Source organism: Limanda limanda, chromosome 21, assembly GCF_963576545.1.
Source record: "Limanda limanda chromosome 21, fLimLim1.1, whole genome shotgun sequence".
Lineage (NCBI taxonomy): Eukaryota > Metazoa > Chordata > Actinopteri > Pleuronectiformes > Pleuronectidae > Limanda > Limanda limanda.
In genome coordinates this window covers 17712987-17732337 of record NC_083656.1, presented here as the reverse complement: position 1 = coordinate 17732337, position 19351 = coordinate 17712987, and the positions used below count along the sequence as shown (strand labels likewise).

Genomic DNA, 19351 nt, shown 5'->3' with positions numbered 1-19351 from the left:
TTATAAAGTCAGAACACCTTCTGTACATCATAGCACCAGTCTTCTCTGTTTTTATCTCTTTTCTGCTCACACACATCCCTGCTTGAATGAACAGGAAGACATTTTATGAGATGTAATTCCGCTGCTCTTTTATCATGTAACAAACCATGTTCAATGTGGTTCTGGAAGAACTGTATCGTGTCAGAATTTATAGCAAACACTTGGTCGTTGGTCATGGGGCACAATCAATCGTCATGATTGAGAACATGGGAAAATATGGCTTCGAGGAGCAATCTGGAGTTACTGGGGTGTGGAGGGCAGAGAGCTGTGGGCTCTGGCTGCTGCTGAAGCATTGGAGCGTCACCATATAAAACATGGTGGAAATTGGATTTTGTGCTGAGAGCAATGCAATTAGGAGCTAGCTCTAGTTTGCAGACATATTAACAATACGTCTTGGTTGTTAGACCCCTTATCCCTCTTCCTAATCCTCTACAAGTAAGAGATGCATCCTTCACATCTTGTCCCTGCCTCTTAGAGAGAGGATTGTTCACTACTGTAGAGATTCATGGGTATACAGATGATTCACCTGATCCCAAAAATAGAATAAAGAGAGCCAAGTTGCTCTCATGTTACGTTTCCCATTCGTGCAGTGTTTTGCCTGTACCTGTTTGGAATGGGCTGTGTGCTTTAAGCTTGTTGGAGCTTTCTTTTAAAAACTGTAAAAGTGACTGGTAGTAATTGATCTTTAGCATGTTAAGACCAGCAGGACTTAGTAAAGGATCCCTGAAGCTTCACCACCACTGCTTCACAAAGATTTGTTCACCTGTTTATTAAAATTCAACTCTTGCCATATGATGAAGAAGCAGAATAAGTAGATGATCCTAACAGTTGAGCCATAGTTTTATTTGTGCACATCGATTGCCGTGAGACTACATGTGCAAATCATGTGATAGTACAATAATTTCTTTGACACATTTAAAGCTTCATAATATCATGTAAAGCCTTTTTTAAACTTGCTGCACATAGAGCTTCATTATTTACATTCAGACAACAAATACATTGTATTTATATACACATTTCAACCCAGACGTTCCTCATATGGATACTTATGACTGGACTGACATCAGATGTTCATTTTCATAGTATAAATAAAACACAAATCTATGAAAAATACTGAAACTGCAATAGCATTTGTATAGTAGGAGATTCACTGTGCACATACCGATATCAAAAGTGAACATGATTTACCTGAAATGAGAATTATTGTATGTTATGCTGTAACTGTAGAGTAAGCAATGATATTGGTTTCTAACCTATAAACCTATAAAGCCTCTGTAGATGATTGACGTGGATGGTAGCGAAAATACATGATCACATTATTTATAGTGGTAAATGCCTGAACTTTCTTTTCGTCTGAATTATCAGTCCGTTATCTAATCAAATATAATTTATAAAGTCCATTTAATAATTCAATTCCCAACATTCCCAGCTCTGAGTACCTCACTAAATTACATGATGTTTCAGAGAATTCCATCTCATGAGGGAAGAACGTATGGCCAGATTAATCTGAAAGGGGGCCCCAGGGCTAAATGTTGTTTTTGGGCCCCTGTTGACCCCCTCGCCATAGGCCTCCTCCCCTCGTCCACCTCCACTTCCACTGTGCAGTGAGTATCTACACATGAAATGTGTCCCATCTAATCAACAACTAGAAATACATCACATTGAAAAAAAGCAATGATATTGTTCACATTTATCCGACTAGTAGTCCCGATGGACTACACATGGCTGATTTTGCATTTGCACCCAGACCCAGAGGCCTTGAGGCTTGGTCACATCAGCATTTCAAACAAAAACTATTTCGGTCCAAATGTATCTCAGTAAGTCACTTGAAGTGAGTAAATCTGCACTAACATATAATGTCCAACCAGCTTTCATGAGTAAACTACTGTAACGCCTGGATCCCGCCCGGTGTGTGTGCAGCACGTAACAGTTGCGTCCCCTTTGTTGATAACACAGGGAGTTTGCAGCCTGCCTTCTGTGCTACATGAGGTTTCTGGTATGGCCAGTGGTGGCTGGTTAATACAGGGCTCTGTGGCAACTCCAACATCCTGTGGCAAAAAAGCCTGTATAAAAATGTTAAACATAATTTAATTACATAATAATATTTTATTCGTACAATGCTCCTGCCTGTGAGCATACAATAGAAGTTGTTTTCAAATTGTTTATGGTTAACTTCTGTCCAAATACATAACACTTCCTGGTGTGGGGCGCCGGCCAAATGGATGTGAATGTGGGTCCTGAAAGCTCTCTGCACCCTAAACAATGTCTGAGGTACGTACCACGTCACTGAGTTACGTCTGCAAGTACCCAACGATCCACGTTATTTAAGTACCAGGTGACTAACAGGGATCAGAACTCGCTCTCCTCCAGAATTTCCTCCAAGGTCTCTCCGAGTGTCATCTCCCCATCACTGCTGGACAGGCTCTTCCTGGTGAGAAGGTCAAGCCCTGTCACGTTACAGTCCTTCAGCCCCTGACCTTTAACCTCTCCTAATCCAAGCCCTCCACATCCTCCATGTACAGCCACCTGATGCTGGTGCGGGTGAGTTGTGTAAGTTCCACTCTCATTGCAAGAGTCATTCTGCCTGGAGCAGGGGGGGCGGTGCCCTCGAGTGCACTTCCACAGGTGCTTAAGAGGCGCGCCCCTAAAACAGCCCCTGACCTGGAAGGGGTTGGTGAACAGGAAAAGCTGCCAGCGCTTCTTCAGCTCAGCTTGGACCTAAATACAAATTAAGAGATGACAATTATATTAAGTTCCAATTTCATAGGGAGCAAGCTGGCCATCAGAAAAAATTATGTCACCAATCTTAATCAGCAAAGGTCTGGTTTGCAGATTGTTTCTTGGCCACCAGTGAGCGTCACACCAGAATACTTTAAGATGCAGTGTGTTAGATTTAGGTGAAAGGGTTCTATTGGGAGAAATTTTATGAAAAATAATCATAGTTTTGAAATCACTCATGTGTTATCATCTACATTGTGCTATTTGTTGTTTTTCTGTACTCTAGAATGGACCCTATATATTTAAATACGTTACATTTACATTAGGAGCAGGTCCTCTCTACTGTGCTGCTATTCATATGTCAGGAATCACAATATGGTCACCTCGACAACATGTTCCTTCATTTTACATTGCATGCAGTTTTATGGTGTACTACACACATTTTTGAATTTCAGATTTTTATTTATGTTCTTTTGGCGAAGGAAGAAGCATTTTCTGGCATACCTTAAAAAGTTATAATGCTGAACACATCAGCAAACAAATATCTCTCCACACTTGGGCGAAAAATAAGCAACATCACAGTGAATTTTAAGTGTTTCAAGCAATCTGATGAATATAAGCCCAATATTCACTGTTCTTTTGCTCTTTTTTGATTTTCACCGACTGTTTAGTGGCTAAAAGCTCCAATGGGTTCACTGGGATGTGGCCATCTCTGTGTGCCATTTAGTGCAGGACGAGCAGTGTAAGAAGATTATGTGAACAAAAAGCAACATCTTGCTGCTGCCGCTGGGGTTAATGTGAGGGGAGTTTGTGAGCTGAAACCAAAACAATAAGGTAACAGGGCCTGTTTAGAACTAAGGCTATTGTCAGTAATGGCTGGCAATTCTCTATGGGTTTGTCACTGTGAAGCTTTTACCAATGGTCACACATATTGATTAGTGCAGCTTCGAAGTCTTGTGAAAACTCAAGACTTGACTTCTTCGGGTTTTTGGTGCATTTACACAATTCTGACACAGCAAGGTTCATCCATTTAAAATCCCAGATCATACAAAAGAACCTTACCTCTCCGTTAGCAAAACAGTACAGCACAGCAACCAAGAAACCCTAAAAACAAACAAATGAGAAGTTGATGTGAATCTAGGCCACAAACAAACTATTGTCCGGTATGCTATTGACTTTACAGCTGAAACCTGGAAAGAGCTGAGGGTGAGGTTGAGGAAGTTCCTGGCGTAGCGACTGTTGCCCTCCACACATTCATCTATCAGCACTGTAAAGACCACTTCATGGACTCCCAGCAGAGGAATCAGGACCAGTGTTGCTCTTGCCAAGCTGAGGGGCATAAACAAAAATTTGCCATGATTGCAGTTGCTTTTCTTAATGGAAAACACAAGAAGCTAGAAAAGGCTATAAATCTTGCACAGTATTTGCAGAGAAAAGGACAAATGAGGGAGCGCAGGGTTTTGTAAATGCATAACCTTCCCTCCCGTGGTGACATTTATGGTGAAGAGGCCCGAGCTTATAGCGCTGACATTTAAAATTCTGCTGTACGTTGGAGTTATTAACATTTAAATGTTACAACTGAAACTTACTGTACCGTTAAAATACACTACTTAGGGAATAGCTGTCGGCACTTGTTTCCTGACATTTGGACTTGGACAAAGTTACATGAGTGAGTCAAGGGAAACCAGGGGAAGTACCTGTATCTGTAGTCTGTAAATTTCACCTGATCTGCCTTCAGCTTGGACAGCAGCAGCATCAGGATCTTGATGAATATGAAGAAGATCACCTGCAACAAACATCGAAGGAATATTGAAGAAATGTGTCCAAAAACAACTGGTGACCTAAAGGGTGGTTCACTGAAAAATTAAACTGAAATCATCATCAACTCACCACTGTGCCTATGGAGGGGTGGGTGAAGTGTTTGAGTCAACAAAACACTTCTTTAGTGTAAGGGGAAAACTTTGTTGCAGCCAATAAAACAACAGAAAAAACATTGTTTCGGGCGTCCGCACATTGGATGACACCACACAAGCAGCATGGAGGAATCTTGCCATCCAAGCGTTCCGACGCCCGGACATTCATACTCGACTTGAAACGAGATTATTTACACAGTGTTTTTCAGCCTAAATATCCTCTGTTATCTTCCTACGAGGTGCATTAACGGACCTTCGGACACACCATCGTGTCGCTTCCTCCACTAGCATAGCCACTTGAAGAGGACATTTAGGCTTAAACCATGGTTTCATATGTCGGGCTTTACGGACTCTTGGATGACACCACACCAGCAGTATGGAGGCATGTTATGTTCATTCTGTTGTTTTATTCCGCCTGCAGAAGGATCCGGATTTGACTTCAGTTGTATTGGATTTGGCTGCTCCACTGTTTACCCATGAGACTCAAGAAGTGTTGAGTGGACTCCAGCACTTCACCCACACCTCCATCAGCATAATGGGGAGCAGATACTGAGTGAATTTCAAATTTTCTGTGAACTATCCCTTTAAAGTCAAATGAGTTTAAATGATCATTAAAAACCTGTATTTGAGAAGGACCAGTGTATTTGTATACCGAGAAATTAGCAGTCAGTTATGCTTGTGACTGCTTCACCATTCGATATCACATGCCCTCACAAGACAGGAGCCGTTAACAGAGTGTGAAACCAGAGATACATTCCCGTGAGGTCTGATACCATGAGGAGAACAACCCCCCCGGGGGCAGCATTATGTATCTGTAACGAATGAGCTATAACTTCTTGGAAAGGCTTTAAAGGATTGACTCAGAGACTTCACTTACGAGCACTGACAAAGTAATCGGGCCCCTTATTATCCACCAGAACCATCGGTTCACGATTGACCAGCATCTAGAGAATAAACAAAGTTTCCACAGTCAAGCAAGGATCGGAACATTTGAATTAATTCATGAATTTATTGTGAAACATCTAACGATCCACTCACTCTGTGTTTTCATATATAATCTTGACGACGGTCCATGGTGTCACGAATAAGACTGGAGTTCCTGAAAAATAATAAAAGCATCAATGTAACATGTTGAGCGATTTGTGTGTAGACATTTTGTATGATTAAAACACTTTGACTGATACATGTTTCTAGAAAACTGGGTTAATTATAGTGAAGTTTGTTGTAATTTATGTCATATTCAGCCTACTCACTTTGCCATTCCAGGGTTGGCCTGGTGGATGGTGTGCATTGCCTCTGCAGCTTTTTGCTTACTACCACTAGGGGTCTTCATAGTCTTGAAAATGTGCTGGATAGTCTTTTTTCCCCCCAGTCTCTAGTACATTCTACATATGTAATTTAATCAATGTGCATATTCTTCAATTTCAGTTGAATATACATACAAATTCTGCCTCTTACTTGTAAGAAGTATTTTAATCAGATTTTCAATTTCTAGACTGCAAAGAAAATACATATTAGAAAAATAAGAAAAAACTAAAAAAACACATTTAGACAGAATGCACAGGCACCTACACATACATATCAATATCAATTCACAGCGTACCCCATCCCAGCATCATGTACTTCTTCAGCAGTCGTCTCTTAGTCAGCACGGCGGTGAAGAGAAGCGTGTGGAGGAAGACGGCCTCGACCAGGAGCCAGAAGTAGTTACAGGCCACAAAGTATTCCATGCACACTTTGGAGAATTTGCACATAAACGCTGTCTGTTGAGCAACACACAGGGATTAATCAGTCCTGTGAATCATTCGGCTGATTCAAACTACTTGAAATTCATAGGGACTATTAGTTATAATACTATGACTATTCCCAAAGCACTGTTCTTAATATCTACTACTAATAATAATAAGTATTGATTTATTTACTGCAGAGCTTGAGTAGGACTTCCACCCGGGGTCGTCCTTGGGCAGGTTGGAATACATGATGTATAATACGATTTCCTTGGAGATGACAGCCACGGCTCTCAGGATGAACGACACAAACAGATTCATGTGGATGTAGTTCCTGGTGCAGTGGAGCTTCCTGTTAAAGCAGATACAGGAACAGATGGAGGAAAAAAATCGATCCTGGTCAACTTTAAAAGCATTACTGAGGCCATGTGTCATGACATGAAGCAGATTGACGAATGATCGAGAAACTCTATATGCATCTACATGGAAATGTCTCATAGGTTTTAATAAGTCATTTATTATCATTGATCTTCTGCATTGATTTGTAACTATCCCTCTATGCTGCCTTTTGCTCCTAAGGCACTGTGTTTTTAAAGCTAGTATATTGTCTCATACCCCAGTGATTGACTATAAGAATGAAGCTGCAACTTCACAAGTGACACAAAGTTTCCTTCATAAATGTATCATCATTTTACTGCTCGAGTTTCATGTCTGGACTGACGCCTTCAGTCGTCCCAGATCTTAACCATTACCATTCAAAGCAATGAAAATGAGACCAAATTTGTAATAAGGAAACTCTTTCACCGCCATTTGACTACTGACCTCAGCATGCCCATCAGGAGAGTGGCCAGTGTGAGGGAGGTCAGGGACAGGGAATAGCCAATAACAGAGATGAGCCTGAGGGCTGTCTGGCGAAGCATTTCATCCTCCTGGAAAAACACACACACACACACACACACACACACACACACACACACACACACACACACACACACACACACACACACACACACACACACACACACACACACACACACACACACACACACACACACACACACACACACACACACACACACACACACACACACACACACACACACACACAGAATTAAATGAAAGCAGGGATCACAATGTCTCCTCAGATCTTTTAAATAAAGGCAGACGTTATGGGACAACGGTCTAGAAAAAACCCCATCGTAGAATGGATATTACAAATCTAATACTCCTTATAAGTGGTGGAAGGGAAACCACAATTCCTGGCTTCCATCTCCAAAACAGATTCCTCTTTCACACCAAAATTTATGTGCATATACCTGCAATAAAAGGGGATTGAGTATGCCTTTCTTTTTTTCCCCATGCAGTGAGTCATGGTGGACATCCCAAACGCCCCCGGAAACTGAGAAGCTCTCTCTCCTCGCTGTCTTGCCAGTGTTTCATCTTGCACTTGCGTTGTAGCTAAGTTCACAACATTTAAAATAAAATACACAAAACTTCACGGTTATTTACGCACAATGTCTAGAAGTTAAATGTGCATCACAACGTTGCAGCAACAAAGGTGCAGCATCAGCATTTAGAAAAGCGCATTGACCCGGGTGTCTCGTTTTCGTTACTGATGATCGAAGCCTGAGCCAATAAAAACCTGTCAGGTCATTTAACCCGGGAATGAATGCACATTGTATCCAATCCCATTGTAGACAGAAAAAAGATGTGACTGGATTTAGAGAGAACTGAATTCCACACCTTCCTCCTCACCTTGTCCTTAAAGAACTGGTCTTCCTTACACTCTGCGTCAGCTCTCCAGGGTTCAGAGGAATTGTCCCTCTGTCGCCATTTTCCATTTTCTAAACACTCTCTGTGTGCCCTCCTGGAGACATCTGCAGGTAATTGAAAGACACGTTTATATGCATATATAGAGAATAAGCTGACTGACTGTGGCTGGGGAGGAAATCGTTTTAACCTGTGCTAGGTTTTTATTTATATTACTCAGGAGATAGACAGGGACATCCACTGAGAACGGTGGTTCGATCCCCGGCTGCTCCAGTCTTTAATCTGAAGTGTCCATGGGTAAGACACTGAACCCCCAATTGCCCCTCATGGCTGTGTGTGAATGGTGTTTGACAGGAAAGCGTTATTAATTAACTCTAATTCCACCAGTTTTAAAACCCTAACCTGAAATAGTTTAAGGTACGATGCTACTGTACCATTTTAACTCTTTCCTTCCTAATTTTGCAACTTAAACACAAACCACATCTGAGGCGGATATTTGACCATAAGGTGATTCACAAATAAAAATTTGGATATTTGCAGTTTCACCACAGTTCGTTAGAGGAGAATATGAAAGTCACAAATAAAAGTTAATTTAATGTCAAGCTTGTGGAGTCACAAGGTAAAAAGTGAGGAAATCAATCGTTAATAGACTCTAACCTCAGGGGACCATGAACGTGCAAACTAAATTTTTATCACCCTATGACTAAAGCCACTACAGCAGTCTGTCTTGTGATTAACTGAAATGAATGCGGTGACAAAGGAAGGCTGAGGAGCACAAAGGGCCATTCATGTAATAAGGTCAAAGCTACGGTGAAATCTTGAATGTGTGATCCTACATTACCCTCACTTATCCATGGCAGGTAAGATGGACAGGGGACCGACACATTCCCTGGAGATGAATGAGGCCAACAGACAAACGTGTCAAATGTTCCATTGCAGTAGTTTCCTGTAATAAAAAGGAAAGTCAGAGGATCTCATGAAGGTCTCTGCATGTAGAGCAGATGTGAATAAAAGATAATAATAGCTCACCTGTTTTCGGGGTTGAGTGCACCAGAGTTCTGTTGCAGTTCTCCCAGTACGCAATTCGTTTAGCTATGAGACTTTCAAGCACCGAGCCTGTCACCTTCCATGCAGATTCCAAAAGAAGGAGTTATGATGAAGAATTATTAGTGAATACAAAATAAATAAATCTATCCATCTATCTATCAAGTTGTCGTTTGATTCATACATTTAATTCCCTTTCTAAAATGTATGTTTAGCACTTTGGTGCTGTAAAACATATTAGGCTGTTTTCATATTGAAAACACATGCACACACATTAAATATCAAGTAGAGTACTAAGTAAGAAATTTAGGATATAACAAATATAATATTTCTTGGTCAGTGACAAATTTCATGTTTACATGTCTAGAATATACTGGAAAAATCCCCTGGATCGTGGTGAGCAGTGACAAACAAGTTATATAGTTAGTATTATAGTTATAATATTACTATAATTATTGACACAGCTATAGGTGAATTCAGAAATTAAGTGCAGTAAATATTTTGGAGATTTTGAGTTTTCTCAACCTTTCCATTGGTGCACAGACACACACATACACACATAGGTGTGCCCAGGACCTCATAAATTATGTTTTGCCTGATTAGAACCAGGTTTTGGTCCCTATGAGGTCCTAAAAAGGCAACAAAAACGAGTGCACACACACACTGTTGTGCTTCTGTGATGATCTGAAAACATCCGCAGAATTTATTTCTAAATGTAAGTACTTCACCGAACATCTTAATCAAAAGATCTTTTTTGAATGTTTTTAATCAACCAAAGAATTTTTTTGTCCATCCCATTGGAGACATTTGTAAAGGCGGGACAGGCTGGTGATGCAATAAGCAGACCAGACCGTCTAATTTCATTTGGCTGATTTGCTGAGGTCTACACTGATGATGACGGACTCACCCGACATTGGCCGTGTAGACCGGGATTCCTCTGAAGGAGGTTGTTCCTGCAAGGGGTCCTGATAAATTTTGTTTTACTTAGTAATTTGAATACATACAAATGGGTTGAATTAATAATAAAAACAGCGTTTACAGCAAAGAAAGAAAAGTAAAAAAAAAAATCGACAGCTAATCACGATTGATTTATCTTTTGTGCTAATTGCCCTCAAAACTGTTACCATACAGGGATTAATATTGCGCAGACATTAGCTGTTTCTCTGTGTAGAAGCTCATTTAGCCCATTTTGAGGCTCCTCCAAATGCGGCAAACAAATGTGTCCTTCCATCCCAGATAAACAAAAGCTCACATGGATTGATCCTTCTTGGGCCAACCTATCCCAGGATTCATTGCACTGACAAACCATTTTCAAAAAGGAAAAGATTCCACCCAGCGACACAACTTCCAAACATTGAATATCATCCTACAACTCAACCGAGCAGCTACGCTAAAAACAACAGGCATTAAAAATGCAGCTCTGTTGCTAAGCGACAGTCACAAATATAGGAAAATTAAGGACCCTCTTTAGACTAAATCGGTTCATCCTTTGCGGTCAGTGTACATGGACCGTATCCACAGTTTATAAATATTTATTTCCACAAACGAGGCAGCACCTGAATTGGGACACAGTTTTAGCTCCAAATGACGTCACTGGCTCAAGATGGAATCACTCTTATCCAGAATATTTTGGCTTCATTTTACTTTTGTAGAGGAAGTGGAGAGGCATCGTCCATCTTTATATTAACATGCCCCCCCACCCCACAACCCCTCAACCCCACAAATCTTCTGTCTGAGGTCTCTTCCTGTTCAAAGGAAGCAGTTTTTTTCTCTCCACTGCCTATTCTTCTCATCATGGGAACCACTGAGTTTCCCATGCGAATATTACAGGGTCTCGACATTTCTATATAAAGTATATGTTGGTGCTTTACAAATAAAACTGAATTGAATTGAATGAGCTAATTTAAACAAAAATTAAACAAACTTAATTTCATGTTGTGCATTCAGATAAGTGATCACTGTGCTATCACAACATATGACTCAAGAAGGACCATCTCATCCATATAAAATTAAGTCAATGATATAAACACATTTATTGATTTAATCACACTGCTTGTAGTGAAGAGTGTGTAACAGTGTGTTTGCACAGCAGCACATTTCCCTGTATGTGCAGAATTGTGCAGTGTTTGTATTTACCCACTTGGTGGGAGTATTTATTAAGGACCGTGTTGTGTTACAGTGTTACAGTTGTGAAACATGATCACCTGTATGTAATCTGTAATTGATGCAGGTCGTTTATCAGCTGGGCTTTCTGTATTAGTGTCATGCCTGCAGCAATGCAAACACATCACTCTCTGTTTATTCACATAAACATTATGCATGTTTGTGCCCCGAACTCGAGGTTATTGTATTTGACAGCCATCCTATTAGGGCTCGGTTATAAATTATGATTTTAGTCTAATTTGCTGTCATTAGTGAGACGCATTTGCATTTTCTTAATTTGAGAATGAAGCTGCAGACCACAGCTGCCACTTTGCCTATTTATCTTTCCGTGTCAGGAGCAAGGACAGATTTCCCATCTTCACGCCACAGCGGGAAAAGCAGCAGAATTCTGCAAAACCCCCCGGATTTGTTGTTTCGTCCGCCTGACAGTTCGCCTGCCACCTGAGCCGCACAGATATCTCATGTGAGCTGTCTGACAGACGACGTTTCAATTCAGTGAGGCCCGACCCCGTCCAGAAGGTATCACCGGTGAAGGGAAGACAAGAGTCGGTGTCAACCTTCTCTCTCTTTGTTGTGTCCCAAGGGAATAAACCTGCCCTAAATCCAGCAGCAGGATCTTAACTTCCTGAATATTTGCATGTATTATAATGTTGAAGATTAAAGTGAATTTGCACAAAAAACTACTCAGGGATCTCTGAACATATTTCTTTCATAATTTAAGTGTTTCTCTGCTTTTTTTTGCCTATCCCGTGAGAAGAAATAACATCCCTCCCGATTCAATTTCCTAAGCAGATAACAAGTTGTTTTTCAATATGTCACTAAACTGGTATTTTAAGGCAATGATATCAGAAGAAGAGACTGCAGAAAAGGCATATGAGCAGTGGGATCTGCTGTACACCAAACTTTATAGGAAAAAGTCTTCAGATATTAAACATTTTCAACATGTATTTATATTTCTCCAGAGTCAATTAAAGCCGTTTTTTATGCTGTTATTCATGAGAACTTCCCATTAAGTCGTGCCTCATACAACAAATCAAATAAAACATGTTTTCTTCACAATATTATAGAATAGAAATCCAAGATTAAAGGGATTTTAACATTGACCCAGCTTTAACACCCAATGCTATGTAATACAAAAACTAAACGCTGGCAAACTAAAAGGTCTTACATTTGTGTTCAGTATTAATTTACCTGGTGGCTGAAGATAACAAGGACGATTACGAGCAGGAGTGCGGTCCAGGTCCTCTTGTGCCAGCTTGGCAGCAGGGTTGGCATGGTGCTACGTGTTTACATCGAAAGCAATTCTCAGCTGGTTTCCTCCCTCATTCCTCAGCCCTGCATGGACCCACCAGGCCTCATCCTCTCTTTAGCTCCTCTCATCCACTCGCCACGCCACATTTAGCTGACTCGAACTTGACCTCTTCTCAGTCAGCTCCAGAAAGGCTTCGTCAGAACTTAATGGATGATTCTCAAGACCATAAGACGTCCTTCTCCCGCTTGTGATGCTTGGTGTAGCTGGGACACTTCAGTTTCCCAAACTTTCCTTCTGGTTCCTGAAAAATCCTCTTGGATCGGTCCCAACAATCTCCCAGGATTCCGAGCTACTTAAGGGTTCTCTGTCAATTAACTGAGATTTGACCAAAACGTTACTTCCCAATGACAGATTGGATTTCAAGGGCTTATCCTAGTTGAAGAAGTCCACCAGTCATCTGCAGTACCAGTCCCCCTGCCCAGTAGGACCTGTGAGGCTGCAAAGGAGGTGTGTGCGCTCCCTATAGACACAGTGCAACTGAGAGCGCATGTGGATCGTCAACGACAGATCGCCTCTCCCACCCCGTCCTCCCCTAACCAATCAAGATAAGGCCCGGGGAGAGCTGCCTACATAACTGGACTAACTTTGTTGTGTAGGCAAATTAGACGAATGTACAAACAGCCCTTGTGAGCACATACACACACTTAAACAAAATCCCAAATATTTAAATAATCATAACACATACACACACCAGCAAATACCACCTGTACTGTCCACAGAGAGGGAAGCAATGACCCCCCCCCCCCCCCCTCCCTGTTTATCTCTCTCACACAGTAACTGGACATCACCCAGCATCTCTGACACTAATGGGAATCTAGTGTAAACTAAAAGCACTGAAGCCAAACACAGGCAAGCAAATGGGAGAGCAGAGAGCAGACATTATCTGCACGAGCCCGGTGCCCTGCTTGGATCCCGTATCATTAAAAAATAATCAAAATAATTCAATTTAAAATGATCTGGGGAAGTGAAGTGTTCTTTTTCCTTGTTGTTGTAAGTGGGTTATCCAACACATTTACACATTTATAATCCATGATGTCAATACCATTAGAGCTATGTCTCTGATCAGCTGTTAAATCTCCATTCCGACTGTTAAGATGCTTATGACCAAACCACACTTTGTGTTAACCAATACAGATCATGGTGGAGTTAGCTGTCACTAAAACTTGCAGGAAACTAGAGGAATTAGCTGTCTAGAAAAAACGGGTGCAATTGCCTTTAAAAGGTAAATGGAGCTGCACTGTTGGGTGACTGTCTTCTCGGGATCACCACTTGTGATTCGGAATTATTCCTTGTCATAAGTGAGTCCTCTGAAACAGCTTTACAATATACCTTGAATTTTTTCCGTTTGTGATATATTTTGTAAAATTTTCGTAAATATCTGTTCATTGAAAAAGTGCATACATATTTTTAAAAGGCATGTTATCTCAAAGAGTGAAAATGTCCAGATCCAACAAAATTGCATGGATTCTTGTCTGCGTCCTTCCACCAAGTTTCAGGGCAACACATCCACTAGTTTTTGTTCAATCCTTCAAACAAACAAACAGATGAAAACATAACTTCCTTGTCAGAGGTAAAAAAAAATAAACATAAGCACAAATGAACAATAAACTTCAACCCCACATTACTCTTTAGGTTTGCCAACACAAAGAGAAAGGTCAAAAGACACACTTATCTTATCAAGGGAAGAAACAATCCCCAGAGATACATCGTGTAGAGTTCTAATTGTGTTACATGGTGATGTAGCTTTAAAATATCTCTGTGGTGTGGCTGTGACAGAATCCATCACGGAGACAATATATGAAACATTATTACGTTTCAGGACCTCATAGTTCACCAGCCATGCCGTTATTTGTGAGTGTGATGTACGAAAGAGGCAGTGAAATCTAATCTTTCCTGCTCCATGAGCACGATTGTATACAGCTGTGTCAGGGCCATACGTCCACATTTTGTGTCTAACAAAGTTTGTGTCTAATAAGTTACTGACAGTCCGGATGATACTGTATTTAGAGCAGCGGGAAAAAACATATATCATTGTAATTCAAAAAGATTCTAAGGGCACTAAAGCAGTTTGGAGCAGACACGGCCGCAGGGCGCTGGCACTGTGGGATTCTCATTTAAAGCTGGAGAAAGTGAAGAGGCTGTCGATGAGGTAAAGCTAAGTTCAAACGTTCATATTTTGAAACCAACAGAGCTTAATTAGATTTGATCCAAACACAATAGTCTATAGCTCAGTTGTTGTGGATAAGAAGACCAAGTATTTCAACCATCATTGTTGAAGCTTCAGAGCCTTTTTTATTATTATTTACAAATGAGTAATGTGAAAGGGTTTGCTACCACAGAAAACTAGAAATACAATCAGAGAGATGCTCCACCCGCACTGCATGCAGGATTAAATATTCAATATGCATAGGTGAATTTAATTGATTGACACAATGATGATATTATTGGAAGTTGACCATAACAAGAGGGATGCTAGCAAAAGGTACTTATTTTGTGGTGTAGCTATTAATATCAAGGTAGCGATTAAGTTTTTTTGTAAATATTCCTTATCAGTCAATCTGTGCTACATCATATCAAGTGATCAAACGTTTTAATCTTTGAGCACAGATGAATTTTACTAATAGACAATATGATAAACTTATAACAACCTAACAATTATAAGAGGGATGTATGTCAGAAAAATAATAATACCATATTAATACCGCTGTAAAGAGATTGTAAAACCATATGAGTATATTGTATATTTTTTTAGTTATAGCTATCAATGTTAATTCTGTAGACCAATATCTGCAAGTATTTATTATCAATCAACATGTGCTACATTGTTACAATATCACAAGTTTTAAAGGTTCAATGTGTAGAATTTAGTGACATCTAGTGGTGAAGTTGCATGTTGCAGCTTAATACCCCTCACCTTACCCTCCACTTCCAAACATGAAAGAGAACCTGTGGCTCGCTTTAGGTGTCATAAAAACTCAGGATCTGTTTAGTTTGTCCTGTTTGGACTACTGTAAAAAACATGGTGGCCTCCGTAGAAAGGATCCACTCCCGATGTAAATATAAAGTTTTTAAATATAAAGAAGCCCATTCTAGGGTGAGGAGACAACACTTCCTACAAGATGAAACACACTTTTGAAAACATCACTAGGATTATTTTATGTTCAAATAAAATAACACACTGGACCTTTAACTTTTAAACACAGGGGAAGTTTATTGATAGACAAAATGAGACATTATTATAACTTAACAATTAAAAAGGGATGCATGCTGTACAATAAATTGACTTTGTGACATTAATGCCACTGTAAAATGAGAATGTAACATGATGTTCAGATTGTATATATTTTGTGGTTTAGCTTTTCATATGAATGCTGTAGAGGAACATGTGTAAATTAATGAACAGTCTATAACTGAATTAAATACCATTTCAATCTTACACGTGCCTTCACTCTATTTCCCAACTTGCCAAGTTTAGTGCAATTTAAGTATTAAAACTGGTTAAAGCAAGTTATTTCTGCAAGAGAATCACACAAGTGAGCATGTTGAGGGTTGTTTCTAGCACTTTCTTCTTTTTATTGACTGTTTTTAACTTACTTATCAGCAGCAACCTGAATCTCTACTTTATTTAGTATGATGAGGCCCTCAGTGCTAATATCCCACTCAGGCAAAAAAATCATCTCATATTAATAGACCTCATCAGTGATCATGCAGTGACAACAGCATCTGTTTTGGATAAAAGAATGAAGAGAGGCGGCAAAATGTTTAACCAGCTGAAGAGTTTCAATACAAGTTACTGTATAAAGTCCCATTCACTCACCCTGTGGAAAAAGCCTGCACATTTTTACACAGCACTAAGACTGTAACTACCTCCCTTTGTCAAAGTCAAAACAAACTGTCAAAATACAGAGTAGAATATATGTGAGTTATATGAAGCTTGAAATGTGCTGTCTCATACGACTTGGGCTACATAAATCCATAGAGATAGTGATCCTGGCATTTACCTTATACAGTATAAATGTGGGCTACTGGACAGGAACAAGCTGGGGAATCTAATCCCACTGCATTTGTTTCATACTAACGCAGCCAAATTTCATTCACATCTTGGATTAAGAGGTTCATGATCATTGCAAAAGATTAACACAAATCAAGAAAACAGAACACAATTGAAAAAGCCCCCCAGTAATCCCATTTCCTTGTGTGTCCTTCATGTGAGGAGAGAACCATAGTCCTGGATGTGTTCATGTTACTTCATTGATGTTAAAAATAATATATTTGATATGATATTGTGTCCTTGGGCATCCTGGTCCTGAACCCCAAATTGGTCCTTTTTCTCATAGAAAAAAAAGTGCTGCCCATAGATGTACTGTATAAATGTGTGTGTTAATGGGTGAATAACAAAAAGAAAAGCTCTATAGACATACAGACCATTTACTATCATTTACCATTCATTAGGTGGTTAAGGCTCATAATTATTGTTATTATATTAAATGGTGTTCCTTTCATAAAAGGGACAGTTCACTGAAAAATGAAGAGTCACTCATTAGTTATTCACCAATGTGCCGATGACAATTTGCCTTCACTTTTGAGGGAGCAGCCATGTCGTCCGTCTTTCTATAGAGCCTATGTTGTGTTGAGTGGTTGTGAAGAGTGAGTTTTTAATGTTTTTTTGTTTTTATAGCTGAAAAAAGTCAGCTTCAAGACGCTCAAATTGCCGTAAGCCCTCCAAATGCCACATGATAAATGATGGCCCCTATGGAGGATGCACTTGAATGCCACTCTCAGATACTTTCACCTGATTATATATCATCTTGGTTTAAGACATTCGCTGCATTCCAGGGATCACTGTTACATGAAGTGTTACCTCATCGACGATGATTCATGGCAATTCCTAGAAAGTGTTTTGCCAACCCCTTCAGGACAGTTAAAAACATGACAGTCTGACATATATGCTCATAAATAAAGCTTGTAATTGAGTTAGTCTCTGAATTCATATGAAATGCTATTTATCTTCTGAATGAACTGTGCTCTGGTCTATTGGGGGCATAGGTGGAAATGTTAGGGTAAAGTTTTTAAAGCTGAAACATGATTATGTAATCACTTCTGTTTTCCCACCAATCAATTTGACCGTGTGTTATCAACACATTATATAAATTTCCGCCAACACAAATAGCCATAAATTCAAGGAGTGAAGTGACAGATGAAAGTGATGAGCCACACTTAACATGCCTGCCTGGGTCTGCTCGCTGCACCCTGCCTCGGTGCCGGTCCGTCCCTAGCTAACTTAGAGGGGGGTTGGTGTTCTTAGACGCATTAGGTAAACACAGCGTTGCGAATGTTTACGACCTCCTACAAATTGGGTTCGGAAGTGTTTAGCGGACAGGACAGGTGCTATGTGGAAGGTTAAACAGGTTGTGGTGCCGCCGCGTAAACTGTTTGGGTCTCTGAAGCCTGCGGGGTCTGCCTTGCCGGTTTTGGGAGTCGGAATTTGGAGCTTTGACCATTTTTCACGTGAAGAGTACAAACATTTCTTGGTAAAGAGGCGGCCTGGTGTGAAGATGCTGTAAAGGCATTAGACAGCCTCGTTCTTTTATAGCCGGGGGACAAGAAGGGGCATATATTAGAGCCTATATATAAGCGCAAAACTAGATTTGGTTTGTATTAAGTTACAGGTTCATATAATCAATAATATATAATTTACATAGTTATTGTAATAATCAATAGTAGCAGAATATTGCAGCTTTTGTGGACCATATGTTCATCCAGGTGCAGAAGGATTCCCAAGACATAATTTTTTTAACATGTGCACTCAAGTGTTGAGCAAACTTTACCCCTTGCGTTTGCTTTAACATGATCAATTCCGTACAGCACACGTACAGAACATGAGCACATATCCTCCACGTGTTTACATTCTTGCTGAGGCACAGTGATGGTAGGGGGGTGGGATGGCGAATGGCCGCTCTCAGCCGGAAAAACAAACAGGCTGAGGGCCGCGGAGAGAGCCCCGGAGCCCAGGGACGCTCAGGAACATCCTGTCCACCGGTTTACCTGGGTCAACACCAGATGCAGCTCCAGGCACTGCATCATTCCGTCGCCAAATAACAGCATCAGAACCACATAGAGGTGGTGAACGACCCCGGGGGCCAAGTTTGTGCGAGGAGGAAATCACTGTGTTCTTACTGGTTCCAAGGAAAGAAGGAACACAGACAATGGATAATCAAGGCTTTGTATTTTTTTCTTTAAATCTTGTTCCACACTTTGTCTGGTGCAAATGGTCAGACCTTGCCAAGAACAAATGAAGTAGAAAACAATTAATTATTTCTCAAGGTCAAAAAGTTAATAGTTTAACTATAAATTTGGAGGGTAAGATGGCTTTTTTTTCCTATATGGTTTTGATTTTACAAGCTTAAACAGGACATGTATGAACAACTTCAAATATGATACTTTCTAGAAGTGGAGTGAATGGGCTTTTTTCACAAAGAACAGTTACAAGAATGGTAAATGGATTTGTATTTATATAGCGCTTTTCTAGCCTGATGTAGACCACTCAAAGCGCTTTACAGTACAGTTTCACTCATTCACACACACATTCATACAGTGCATCTACTTGCAGCACTTTGTTATTCTATGGGGGGCTGTTGAGGGTTCAGCATCTTGCCCAAGGACAC

General features: G+C 40.3%; 1 protein-coding gene across 1 annotated transcript; it reads right to left on the bottom strand.

Annotated features, from left to right (window-relative positions):
* Window positions 1-2388: 2388 nt before the first annotated feature.
* On the bottom strand, window positions 2389-12649 carry LOC133028304 (glucagon-like peptide 2 receptor). The gene is made up of 13 exons (XM_061095499.1): window positions 12566-12649; window positions 9197-9290; window positions 9009-9113; window positions 8153-8274; window positions 7220-7326; window positions 6593-6749; window positions 6274-6433; window positions 5709-5769; window positions 5548-5614; window positions 4455-4543; window positions 3948-4086; window positions 3820-3861; window positions 2389-2757 (listed from the first exon to the last, which is right to left on the bottom strand). Exons 1-13 carry the CDS (start codon window positions 12647-12649, stop codon window positions 2389-2391), a joined length of 1596 nt encoding a protein of 531 aa, XP_060951482.1.
* Window positions 12650-19351: the final 6702 nt, after the last annotated feature.